The sequence below is a fragment of the Aaosphaeria arxii genome, assembly GCF_010015735.1.
Source record: "Aaosphaeria arxii CBS 175.79 unplaced genomic scaffold BU24scaffold_3, whole genome shotgun sequence".
NCBI lineage: Eukaryota > Fungi > Ascomycota > Dothideomycetes > Pleosporales > Aaosphaeria > Aaosphaeria arxii.
In genome coordinates, this window is record NW_022983476.1 from 3,441,564 (window position 1) to 3,455,002 (window position 13,439).

The 13,439-nt window shown below is 48.9% G+C and overlaps 4 protein-coding genes across 4 annotated transcripts; 2 read left to right on the forward strand and 2 right to left on the reverse strand.

The window, feature by feature from the left end:
- Positions 1-695: 695 nt before the first annotated feature.
- Positions 696-1,337, reverse strand: BU24DRAFT_335351 (uncharacterized protein; the record flags this gene model as incomplete). The annotated part of the gene is made up of 1 exon (XM_033523067.1): positions 696-1,337. A coding segment is annotated over one exon (642 nt), but the record flags the coding sequence as incomplete, so codon positions are not given.
- Positions 1,338-4,782: 3,445 nt separating this feature from the next.
- BU24DRAFT_344976 (glycoside hydrolase family 94 protein) lies at positions 4,783-7,143 on the forward strand (the record flags this gene model as incomplete). Its single annotated transcript, XM_033523425.1, has 1 exon — positions 4,783-7,143. One exon carries the CDS (start codon positions 4,783-4,785, stop codon positions 7,141-7,143), a length of 2,361 nt encoding a protein of 786 aa, XP_033386412.1.
- A 304-nt stretch (positions 7,144-7,447) lies between these two features.
- BU24DRAFT_408027 (uncharacterized protein) lies at positions 7,448-8,683 on the reverse strand (the record flags this gene model as incomplete). The annotated part of the gene is made up of 3 exons (XM_033525837.1): positions 7,448-7,793; positions 7,845-8,391; positions 8,449-8,683. 3 exons carry the CDS (start codon positions 8,681-8,683, stop codon positions 7,448-7,450), a joined length of 1,128 nt encoding a protein of 375 aa, XP_033386413.1.
- A 2,883-nt stretch (positions 8,684-11,566) lies between these two features.
- Positions 11,567-12,923, forward strand: BU24DRAFT_461049 (uncharacterized protein; the record flags this gene model as incomplete). The annotated part of the gene is made up of 3 exons (XM_033531864.1): positions 11,567-11,789; positions 11,848-12,230; positions 12,315-12,923. The coding sequence occupies 3 exons, from the start codon at positions 11,567-11,569 to the stop codon at positions 12,921-12,923; spliced, it is 1,215 nt and encodes a 404-aa protein (XP_033386414.1).
- Between the last annotated feature and the right edge of the window lie 516 nt (positions 12,924-13,439).

A 13,439-nucleotide genomic window follows, 5' to 3' on the forward strand; every position in this document is an offset into this window, starting at 1 on the left:
TAGCACATTCTACGCGGGCAGCTGCATTGAGATCGAAGGGTGTTTCAGGTGAGTATTGAAGCCGCCTTTGGACTGCCATGAAGAGCCCCTATTAGTTGACCGGTCAGACAGACTGATGGAGAAATTGAGCACGTGGGTTGTGCTGAAGGTGACGTCTGGAATCGAAGAGAATTTTGTCTTTGGACTACGTGATTGACATTCAGAAGTAAACAAAGATTGGCAAGATGATCCTATTATTGTATACATATTACACGCACCAGGCGGAATTACATTACCTTCTTTCGATACCTAGAATACAAAACAAATGACACAACACATATTCTCTACCGAGAAAGTGGTTCCACCAGGGAATGCAACTAATTATGAGAATATGGCCTTCCTAAACCTTCATGTAGGGGGTCCTGATGTAGGCCCGAAAGATCTATCGGCAATGTGTCTGGTAGATTTGGATCCTCAGGGATGGTATTGATGAACCTGTTCCATTGTGGAAATCCATCCTCGTATGAGACAGACGTAGCACCGAGCCCGAACTCTTGCAGATCTCTGAGTGGGAGCGCCGGTGGCGCACCTGGCGCCAAAGGCAACTCCTTATCTAGACGTGGAGGGCTTGGTGTGATTTTCGTAGGAGTCGACGAAGAAGAGGAGGAACCTTTTGCCCAGTGGTCGCGATGCGAATTTTTGGGTGTCGACTGTGGGGAGCGATGGCCCAAGTTGTACGCCAACTTGACAATAGGCGCTGCGTCTTGACCAGGCTCAAAGAATTCCAAGAGGTCTTGCAGGTGGGGAGGACGATCGCTGTCGGGATATCCTTCAGCACGGCCTGTCTTTTGTTTCTTCCAACCAAAATTCGGATTCGTCTCTTGCTTCGCGTCTAGTAGCCTCATCCATTCCTGCCAGATGTAGGGCTGCTGAAGTAACGAAAGGATCACGCGTGAATGCTTCCATTTCTCCATTGTATCTCCATTTTTCTCGAAATGCCAGGCGATATGGTTACATCGTTCCGTCCAGTCCGAGTGATATTTGGTACAGAAGCCGCATCCCCAACCAGTTCTTCCTTTTCGTTTCCTCCTTGCCAATTCGAGATGTTGTTTCTCCGCGCAAGTGCGGCATCTGTGGCTTTTCTGGTGATGATGTATAAAGTCTTTGTCTAAGTGGTATACCTTGTCGCAATTATCACAATGATATGTTTCAGTCCATTCCTGATAGACTACCTCATGACGCTTCCAATCGTACTTTTCGCCGAAGCCTTCCCCACAGGACGTGCACCAGTACTTAGGTTCTTTGGTGGATCGCCGTGAGCGCTTGGTCCGGGAAACACATGTCGGGAACTGATCTTTCCCGGGTTTGAGTTGATTCTGAGGTGGTACGGTCCGTGGCTGGTCCCGACTTGTCTCATATGTGGGGGCAGGATAGTTCGGCGGTGGATGGATGGGAGTCGAATTGAAATTAAGGATTCGAGCAGTCTGGGTGATATTGAGCTCGCGTGATGTGGACGACCGATGCGACCAAGATGTGTTGGTAGATGCTGAAGACTGTCTGGAATGATGCGAGAAAATGCCCGTGCTAGTAGACGAACGCGCATTAGAAGACTGTGAAGATCGTACTGAGGATGACGGAAGATTGGTGAAATCGAAGTGTTGATTTTGATATGACTCGTTTTGCCATTCTCCGGTTGGTTGAGTATCAAAAACTAAGCGAGAGTTGGTGAATGGACATAGGCGTTCAGAATGGATGCGCAACTTACTATTTCCATCTGTACGTCCCCATGAGGTTGTATCTTGTAGATGCGGGTCGCCTAATTGATTTGGGTAGAACGAAAGTGGCTGCACGTAATCGAGATCCATGAATTCCCCATCATCAAATGCTGGCGGGAATGATTCTTGACCAAATTGTTCATTCATCTCCTCTCCGTTTGGCCTTGACAAAAAGGCCGCGAACACACAAAGAAAATAAACATCATGGGGATAGGGGCCAGAATAAACATCTTAAACCAGGACCAGCCTGAGGTAAACTGCGGCTGATGTTGCCCTCAAATCCAGAAAGGGCCTGAGGTTGACCTGCATGTTCACCTGAAACGAAGACGCCGGGTGCTAGTACGACTCCGTTTCGAAACTCGCGAGGTGAGCCACTCACAGAACGTCATCACGGTCAGGGCTGTCGTGTTCCCACAATATCTAATCGCCGTGGTAGGCAGAAAGCATTCCTACAAATGTTTCCCTGGCGGCGCCTTGCCAGGAGTTTCGCTCCTGAGAATCGCGAACACGTCCAGCGTGAAGTGCCATCACGCAGTGTCACGACAGGATTGGTGTTTACAGTGATCTCACAAGCCGTGCCCACTCCTTCGACATTCTTCATTGGTGGTTGCAAAAGGGGTAATGGGCGTTCAGCCTGTCATGATGGGTACATGTGTATCCATGTTTGGTTGAGGGAACCACCTCCCTCTCTGGATTCCTTCAATTACGTGCCGTCCCGCGTCTGTAGGGCTTTAGAGGGGGGAGGGTTAGTTCATTATGGGTATGGATGGGGATGGGGATGAGGGACAGGAGGGGGCGGGGAGAGGGAGCGTGAGCGCGCCCAGTCTGCCTTTATCGATAGTCACGTGGATACGTAATCAAGGATGCATGGCCTAAGCTTCACGCGCTAGTAGGCGCGCTACCAATTATCTCAATCACTGCATGTTGACTTCCTCTTCCTCCCATAACCTCGACCTCGACCTCGACCTCGACTCCGACCCACTGACCGTAACCCTTTCTTTGGCCAGACCGGCAATGGAATGCACAGTGTCTGGAAACATCACCCATTTGCCTTCGCGTCTCATCGCCCATTCGTGGTACGGGCGCTTTGTTCGACACGCAGATACAGTATCGACACATTTGTTCCACCTCTACCTCTGTTCTTTTCGATCTGCGAATCTCGCATTCTTTACACAGAATGCCGCTCTCCACGATATGTAGAGCAGAATAGATCGATGATCTTCGAATGTCATATCATCGTTCACCACGGACTAATGCAAGCTTGGACACACCAATAATCTCTTCATATGCCTCGAGTCTGGCTCTCATCCATCACCCACATCCATCAATTCACGTAGATACACTCTGGGCAACGGGATGATCGTTTTCGAACGAGAATTCCGGGTTCATCAGTCGGTCTTCGTACTGTGCCATTCATGGCGAATGGCTGTTGAACAAAGGCATTGCCCTAGATCAATACTCCCAGTACACTCGCGTTGAGTTGGCCTAGCCATGCGAAAGCATCGTGCTATGCCCCCCCACCGCTCTGTCGATGGGATTAATGAGTCTCTCTGGTGCCTTTGTCCCAATACTCGTCCTGATCCATTCCCCGAGAGGGTTGAGTGTTGAAGGTCGAGTATCTCTATGGAATTGGTGCTCGTTTTCAGCTCATACAAGATTACTTGTCCTCAGCAATATCCACCTGTCCGGCGTCGCGTTCGGATCAAAACGATTGCAAGTGAAGTTCATTTCGCTCTGGTCATTACAGTCTCCGTCTTCAACTCCACCAGAATCCCGTTTCTTCTAGAATTATGGAATGGTATTGTATCATTTGAGTCTTCCAACGTGTTACCATATGTTGCTCAGTGGAAGTGATTGATGGTAACCATTCTTCTCAATTCCCAATGACGAAAGCGAAGCATTCGTTGTATGGATTGGTAAAGCGACATAACGCTCTTTCATCAAGCATTACACTGTTATTTAATTAATCTGAGACATAGACTTGGACCATTCCTTCGAACCCTACAACGCGCGCTTATTCGTGCAAAATGCAACTGTAAATGTATCTCCGCACCGTCTTAGTGATCGACTATGACGAAATACCCACCGGCAAATTTGATTTCAGAAAGTTCCTCATGGGATCCTAGACCATTGTAGGAAAACATTCGAATGCACCGGCAAGTCAATACGAAATATTCGCTATCGTTCGTTTCTCCGGGTCCACTGTCGAGACGAATCGGATTAGTGCCCTAGTGAATGTGGTACCAAATCTCGAAGACCTCCATCTTTACTTGTCTTTAAAGGCCTTGGCTATCTTCACCGCTTTTGGGCCGCTAGGCATTACAATCATATCGATCATACAGAGTTGCTTTACACTTGACCGGTCAAAATTCAGACAGTACAGGATTATTAGGCGATCAATTGCCGAGACAAAATGTTCCACATTCAATTGACGTAATTCAGGGCTCTGCCGGTTTCCGAGTTTGCGGGAGATCTGGAAGTAATACTGAATTCCTGTATAGCAGAATTTGGTGTAATTAGCTGGATAAAGGCCTCACGGACCGGACAACCGACTCCGTGCGTTAGACGATTACCGTACCTGGAAACCCCCACGCGCCTAGCCCCACGCCGCTGTCTGCTTATTAGTGTTCGTGACCCATTCCGTATTGCCTGGATGGTGGGGAAGAACCAAGTACAAGTATATCCCTCACCTTTCTCTTGTCAGGCGGAAAAGTGAATTGCTTATTTGTTCGTGGACGTCCTGTCTTGCTGCAGGTCCTGTTCTTTTGCGTCGTGCAATTTCAATCGATGGGTAGCTCCATTCCTCGAACATTCATATTCCCACACCATATAATAGAACCAAACATATATTAAAGCCTTGAGTTCCATTAGATCTGTTACAAATCGTGTTGTATAGGATTTAGTCATTTTCGAGTAAGCTACAGCCTCCTTGCATCTCGCTACCAACCATGTCTTCGTATAAGCAACCTGCGGCCGTCACCAGTAAAAGTTTGATTGAAGATTTACTCAAGTATCTCAGATTTACACAATGCTTCGCTCAACCCAGAACGGTGATCGTTATGAGCTCACAAGCCCAACGGCCTTGCCCAAGGCAGGTGGATTCTTGTGGAATCAAAGAATGATGCTCCAGGTCACCTGTCGTGGATATGCTACAGCTCAATTCATGCAGCCGGAGCCCGCGAAATATGCCCATGCCCCGAACCTCGAGGCGAAAACCTTCATGCAGCCTGAGCAGAACTACTACGCACATCATCCCGGTCGATTCGTCTACATCAAGGATGAGGAATCTGGCGAATTGTTCTCTGCGCCTTACGAGCCCGTCAGAGCCCCAGTCGAGAAGTTTGTATTCTCCGTTGGCAAGAGCGATATTTCGTGGACCGTAGAGCATCTCGGTATCCGAGTCGAGATGACCTTTGCTCTTCCCACAGATGATGTTGCAGAGCTTTGGACCATTAAGGTTACAAATATTTCGGACCGTAATCGTAAAATCAGTGTATACCCCTACTTCCCGTTCGGTTACATGTCTTGGATGAACCAAGAGGCAGAATGGGTTGAGAAACTTGGTGGCATTGTCGGAAGCAGCAAAACACCCTACCAGAAAGCGGAGGATTACCCGAAGACGAAACACTTGAAGGATAAGACATATTTCCTATGCGAGGTAGCACCTAATTCATGGGAAGCAAAGCAGGAAGCATTCGAGGGCGAAGGCGGATTGCATGCCCCATCGTCTCTGGCCGGCCAGGAGCTCAGCAACAGCGACGCCCGATACGAGACGCCAACAGCTGTCGTACAATACCGAACCGAGCTGAAAGCTGGTGCGGATCAGGAGTACCGATTTTTGTTTGGACCGGCATTGGATGATGCCGAGATTGGGCACATGCGCAACAAATATCTGAATAAGGACGCTTTCGCTAAGTCAGCGAAAGAATACGCCGAATATATCGAGAAGGGAAGTGGCTGCCTGCGCATAGAAACACCGGATAAAGACCTCGACAATTTTGTCAACAACTGGCTGGCACGCCAGGTTTATTACCACGGAGATGTCAACCGCCTTACCACGGACCCCCAAACTCGAAACTACCTCCAGGACAACATGGGAATGAGTTTCATCAAGCCAGAGGTGACAAGGAATGCCCTTCTTTTGGCTCTATCTCAACAGGAGAAGACCGGATCGATGCCTGACGGTATCCTTCTCACTGAAGGCGCAGAACTCAAGTACATCAACCAAGTACCCCACACGGATCACTGTGTCTGGCTCCCCGTCGCACTCGAAATTTACCTGAGCGAGACTGGCGACTACGCATTATTAGATGAGAAGGTGACCACCAAGGAGGGCGAGACGTACACTGTTTTCGAGCGCCTCAGTCGTGCCATGGACTGGTTGCTATCCGACTCTGCACGCGACCACCGCGGACTCTCGTACATTGCCCAGGGCGACTGGTGTGATCCCATGAACATGGTCGGACCGCGAGGAATCGGTGTCTCTGGATGGCTCACTGTTGCTACCGGATACGCTTTGAAGCTTTGGGCCAACGTCTGCGAGCAGCACGGCAAGTCGGATATCGCTGCGAAGTACTGGGAAGGCGTCAAGACCGTGAACGAGGCCGCCAACAAGCATTTGTGGGATGGGGATTGGTTCGCGCGTGGTATCACAGACAACGGCGTTACATTCGGCATCAAGAAAGACAATGAAGGACGTATCTGGCTGAACCCTCAAGCTTGGAGTATTCTAGGGGGTGCCGCGGATCAGGAGAAGATCGAGAAGATTCTCCCCCAGGTCGACGAGCAGCTTTCGACACCTTACGGCGTTGTCATGTTCGCGCCTCCTTTCTCCGGCATGCGCGAGGACGTCGGCCGCGTGACGCAGAAATACCCAGGCCAGGGCGAAAACGGTTCCGTCTATAACCACGCAGGTGCATTCTACGTGTGGGCACTATACACCATTGGCCAGCAGGACCGCGCATACAAGACCCTCCGACAGATGATTCCAGGACCCAGCGAGGAGGATTATATTCAGCGGGGCCAATTGCCGGTTTACATCCCCAACTACTACCGTGGAGGGTGGCAGAAATACCCACGTACTGCCGGACGTTCGAGTCAGCTCTTCAACACGGGAACTGTTTCTTGGGTTTACCGCGCGTTTGTCGAGGGTCTTTGCGGTTTGAGAGGTGTTAAGGAGGGATTGAGCGTGAAGCCTCAATTGCCCAGTGAGTGGAACGAAATCAAGGTCACGAGATTGTTCCGTGGCGCGACGTTTAATGTAGATATCAAGAGAGGCGACGTCAAAGATGTTCAGGTCGTTTTGGATGGCGGAAATGTCGACGGTGGTGTTATCACATCTATTGTGGCTGGTAAGAGTTACCAACTCTCGGTCACAATCCCGAAGTAAATTCGATTGGATTGTTTTGAATGGATTCGAATACCATAATAATTTTGTTGTCTGGAAAAGTTAATTTCAAAAGGCTGCTTCGAGAATGCGAATTTAATAGCAGGTTTAATTAAACATTGAAACGTTTGTCACAAACATTGGGCAACATATTCGCACTGATGTGAGAAAGCAAAAGAAGATTTACAGTATGAGGCCGATGCTCAAATATGTTGTATTTACATCGAATAAAAATATTTACAGTTCAAATGCTCTCCTCGTCGCGCATCCTTCTGCCGGACATCACACGTTCGAAACCTCAATTCGTCTACTTCCTAGGAGGGATCACCTGCCTCGAGTGCAGCCTCATAGCGTCGTGCCGCTCCTTGTGCAAAGCAAGCTCGCGCCTGGCAACAGCATCGCGGGCTTCCTGCTCATGCAACTGATGAGCACGGCGGGCCGCGATGTCGCGTGTCTGCTCCTGATGCGAAGCAAAGTTGCGGCTAATTGATGCCTGGAGAGAGCGCTTGCCAATATTGCGAACAGCCTTGGTACCCTTCATCATCTCAAGGCTCTCTTCGTAGTCGGAAGTGCCATTCTTGGGGTCTTGGTCCACTGCGGAACGTTTGCAGATCGTTCCAGCTCGGGTCTTTCCGTTTGGTCCGTCGAGAGATCTGAGGGCCTGTTAGCTGTGGTTGACATTGATTTGTAGTGGGGACACATACTGGAACTTCCTCTTCTCAGTCAATTGGGTGACCATTGCCTTGGCTGTCTCTGGCAACCAGCCATTGATGAAATCACCATGCATGCAGTGGCTAGCACCGCAAGCAAGTTCAAACGGAGCATCGCCCTTCCAAGATCCGGCACTCTTGACGTCGTACCGAATGGAAAAGCGGAGCTGGGGCATAGTCTTCATTCCCTCAGGGCACTTTCCTCCACTGGAGTAGGCACTCTCCAAAGTCTCAGAGTTGACACAGTCCTGGAAGAAGAATGCGACCTGGAGGTTCTTGCTGCAGGTGGAGAGGGGGAAATCGGACCATTCCTTACCACCGGCATCGAACTTCTCGCCTTCGCAGAGCCAGGCGAGCTTAGTGTTGGAGTTGACGTCGGCGACGGAGGTAGCATCGGCGTTACCCGCAACGGCGTTGTAGTTTTCCGGAATTGGGACCTCGGCAGCGGTCTTCTCGAAGTTGTAGTATGCGGTGAAACGCTTGGGTTTGATGGCTGTGCGGGTGTTGCTTGCCTTATCGACATGGTAGAGAGTTGGTACCCCTGCAACGCCCGGATTAGTATGCCAACGGGCTTAGGAAGCAACAACAGACAACTTACAGTAGACAGAGAAGTCATTGGGGTTCTTAGCAGTAGAGCATCCTGCTCGAAGTTCCTGAGAGGTGGGAAGATCTTTGGTGACGGTGTCGGAACCGAAGAAGCTGTGCATATGGCTCTTATACTCTCCAGGCATGACAATCGGATCGATGTTCTTCAACATGAATTGCCCAACATCGGTGTTCGTGTACGCTTGCGCAAGGCCGGCGGCCGCAGCCAACATGATAAATTTAGACATCTTGATAACGATTGGAATTTTGTGCTTTTTAAACGAATGGACACAGGTAGAGCAAAGAACAAAGTCGTGTGCTAAACCTGTAGCGACAACGAGCGTCGAAAATTAGATTGGTCAAAAGAAAGAACGAAAGTCTGTAAAGAGAACTGAATCCTGGAATGTAGATTTCGATGGCGCATCTCACCAATGCCTATATATTATACACGACCATCGGGTCGGGAGTTCGGAACCAAGTCCATCTGGAACCCTTCGCCTGGTAGTGGGGATGTTTTGGCCGTTCTCTCGATGTTTCGAGTAGAGATCTAGTGTCGGTGCCAAGCAGATCAATTGGGCTTAAAACATCCCGTTCTGGCTCGACGTCCTGCTTTCTAACTTGAAATAATCGCTTTGACAGTAAACGAGAAGATTGAAGTGTTATGAAAGGCATGCGGATTGAGATTCGTCTATGCCCTCGAATCATGTGCCGTGCGATCGTGAGCAGGAGATACCGGTTCTTCGGTTGCCTCTTACTCAAGTCGTCTTACTCAACTTATCTTCCAGGTTAGCGTCCACGGGAGTCAATCTAGATTGGAATACTGCTCCAAGCTATTCTCCTGTTGTTGTCAAAACATCTCTTCGTTAAGCTTAAGAAGCTAACGAACGTTAACATCCTGAAACTGCCAAGCATAGACTGACAGGAGCACCCGAACTTTATGTCTGATGGCACCACTCTTCCTCCAATCATCGATGGCTTCCATTACTTGACGAAGAACGGGAGAGCTATGTAAAACTATCGAACGGAAAATTAGATCCCGCGGAAGTTGAGACGAATCCACTTCTATCGTTATGGTATTGACCCAACGTCAAAGGTATAGAGTGCAAGATGAGGAGAAAATGTTCCTTCTTACTTTGAGGGCAGTTGAAATACCATCTCTGCGATGCTCTGAATGTAAAGCGATATGGAGATCTATTGGGGTTGTTACCAATACAAAGCCAGGTTCTGTAAATTTCGCGCGAAAAGCGAACTGCATGTCGCAGGGGGAAAAGACAAATGTCTTTTGTATCCAAAGCTTAGGATAAGTGCATGACAATAAGTAAAGTAGCAACTGATTCCTGTCATTCAATGACCAAGAGCTTCAAGGGAGTAGGGGAATAACATGTTGGTAGGCTCTATAAGGGATGCACATAAGGTTAAGCTATTAATGGAAACACGATCCTACATTCCTTTCTAGAACTGTTGCATTATGCTAAATCGAAGATAAGCAGAACACTGGCGTACCTGTAAGATTTCTAATACAGGCCAGATCCGTCATCAGGACCTCAGGAACGGGCTGAGGAAAGGCTGCAGGGGGAGGCGACCTCCAAGGTGCCCGTTTATAAGCGAACATGCGATTCTGCGTATCCACTATTGTTTCGAAACATGTAGCCACTGGGACCATACAGCATAAGACATCACGTCCCTGACAGACTATTCTCCTCAACTCCTGGTCTTTGCCTCTTCTGTAAGGTCTGTACGGTGCGCAGCTTCGTCCGCAGGTGTTCTGTTTTTGCCCTCGTCTCAAGGCCGACACCCTGTCCTGGCACGGACTTCATTGCCCTTGGCCATTCGCTTCTTCCTCTCCTATTGATTCCGATTCGTTCCTCCATCACATTCTCGACGGAGTCCAATGGTGGAGCCATAGAGGGAGGCTGCGGAAGGCTCGCCCAACTCAGCATTAAATGTGATTATGTTCACGATCGGGTCCCTCAGACTGTACAGCACCAATCATGGCCCAAGGAGTCGTACGACAGAATCTGGACATCGAACTCCCACTCACGAATGAGGGACTATTACGGCAGTTGTCCGGATGAGATGAGCAGCCATTGTGGAGTCGCGAAGGTGATTGGATGACTGTCCTAACATTGCCACCTTCAACGAAGTACCTTAGTTGCCAAGATGGCAGTTACTAGAGGGACACCTTTGTATCAAGTTTTGGTCACGTCTGGCTTATTCTATACATACTTTGTGATATCATTTACCATGATCGATTCCGAATCTGCGCAATATCGACGTGGTCGAGTTGGATCATTTTGCAGATCGGGTGTAATGCTTAATGCTGGCTCCAGCGAAGGCACCAGAGTCATAGTGCATTCACATTGCACATGTGCATTCGCTCCAGTGACTGTTGCTCTACCGATCAAGGCTTGAGATATATTAATCTGTAGGCTACTGCATCGTCCGAAAAGGCGCATCCGGCGGTGCCCGAGTTTGATCACGTTCTTCAATGGCTGATTCTTACACCATCAGCGACTTTTTGTTGGTCCGGGGTCATACTGGAGTTGTGTCCTCGTCCGCCTAGGGTCAGTCGCAAAGCCCCCACTGAAGCGAGCCTTACGCCTCAGTTGGTGTCCCTCGCAAACCTCCACGAATGCTCTATTGCTCGAATGCGCAAATGCGCAGCAATCGATATACTCGACGCAAAAGCGACACATATGCCAACTAAGATGTCGAGCAAAGTTATTTTTTCATCATTTTCTAAAAAGACACAAGAATATTCATGTTGCTCTATCCTGCACATTTCGCACTGTTCACCTGTTCTTCCAAAAACTAGGCAGAGAGAGTGCATCAGTTCGGACGATCACCAACACCCATCGGACTTCGTGTGAGCCAGTCTAGTGTTCTGGCCTACCTCTGGACCTAAGTTTCAAACTGAGCCACAAGTGATACACAAGATTCTTAACCCGAATAGGCTTCCCAGAGGATGAGACAACAAGCGGCGAACCTGGGGCGTCGTATATAGTCAAAGTGGTATCTTCCAGATTTCTCTTCGCTGGCTGCTGGCTGGCTTTACATTCAAAACTTGAGGAGGGGGATCTTATTCAGTTGCTCAGTGGCGTGCTTGCTCTTTCGTCGGGGAGATTTGCGCAATGATTTCGGCATCGACAGGAACTCAAGCAAGCCATGTCGGAAGATCAAGTCAACCATTGCTCAATGTGTGCATCAGCTTTGCGATCTTGGAGACCTTCTTTGTCATCGCCTTCATATTCTCGTGGCATTTCAATGGAAAGGCAAACAGGAGTAGCAGGGTCACTTACATACTCATCCTCATTGGATACTTGTTTTGCTTTGGCGGCATCATAGTGGGCATTCGTAAGTTATCAAGGTTCCCTTTGGTGTCTTGATTCATCGACTGACCGAAATTATGCAGTCAAGATCACCATAGGAGGCGCAGGATACCACTCAAGCACATTATCTCCATCTACGATTCAAGCAATGCTTAAGCTCATCAAAGCACACGAATTCATTTACGTCTCATCGATACTCTTCCCGAAACTCGCCATCCTCGCACTTTATCACCGTCTCTTCACCTTCAAGTGGTCCCGTTATGTTATCTATTTCACCGGTTTCCTAGTTGTCACGACTTTTCTCTTTGGTTTTATCTCAGCTCTTGCGAATTGCAGGCCACTGCCAGCGTTCTGGAACCCAGAAGTCGACCCAAAGTGCACGATGGATGTTATGGCCGTCTTTCAGTACTACAGTGTGCCGAACATCACCGCGGATACCTTGGTTCTCGTGCTTCCTTTGCTGATTGTACGCAAGCTACAAGTTGGCTTGACGACCAAAGTGGGAGTCTATATCACATTCCTTACGATGGCTCTGTAAGTCGATTCACAGATCGTTTTGCCAACGTTCTCTGTTCTAACATTCATCAGCGGAATCATTACGGCCGTTTTACGATTTGTCACTTTCCTTAATGTCGATCTTTTCAATGATATCACATATTATAGCATATCTACGACCAGCTGGACCATCATCGAGCCCGGCGTGTACCTGATGGCAGCAACCATGCCCACACTCCGGCCCCTCGTCCGGCACATCTTCCAAAAGTACAATACCCCTCGTTTCCTCACTCGATCATCTCCCACACTCGCCCCAACGGATGAATCGTGGCACTCCATGACCTCCACCGCAACGCTCGTCAAGCCGCCGCCCCGCGTGCTGAGGAAGAAGTCCACGAGATCATTGGGGTCGGAAAGCGCAGAGACGATTGGTAGGCGTCCGAGCCGGACTCTACAGCTCGACGACTACCATTCCATGCATAGTCTCGGGCTCGTTCGAGTGAGGAGTGCGGATGAGGAGAGCATGGTGTGTGCGGACGCGGTCATACATGAGACCATGGGCCAACAGGGTAGAAATCCGGATGGCACGCTGAGGGGGTGGAGTCTGCAACGGCCTCAGAAGTTGAGTCCTCTACGGACGAGTTTTTGTACAGTAAAAAAATAACACTCCTTTACGATCAAACGATCAATGTTTATGGATCATCATGCAATGACGTTCCGAGCGTTTTGTAGGGAACTAACTGACCTAAGGTACTCCTTATGCATTCAGTTAATGATCAAGTAGTGTAATTGTAAGCGGAAAAATGACTTTGACCAGCTGCAAGTACTTATAACTGGTACTCGTAGCTGTGAGATGGGCACTTGTGATTAATTTCCTGATTGGGAAGATTTTCCCCACATTGATTTCCCCAGCATTCCTGAGTCTCAATTCTTTGGACGATGATTGGTATATGATGTCTTGGAATTCCGAATGTTACTATGACGTTCAGCATTTTTCTCTTTTCTTCCTAAGCCCCAGTCTCTTAGTTTTTGTCTTGAATAATGTGCATGGAAGTTGGGAGGATGAGTTCAACCTCGACGGCGGTGTGCAATATGCAGGTGATTGACTGCACGTGACAGCGTGAGCCATAGTCATAGTACCCTCGCTGGTTGCTATGGTTTGGGCCAACAAGGGACAAGA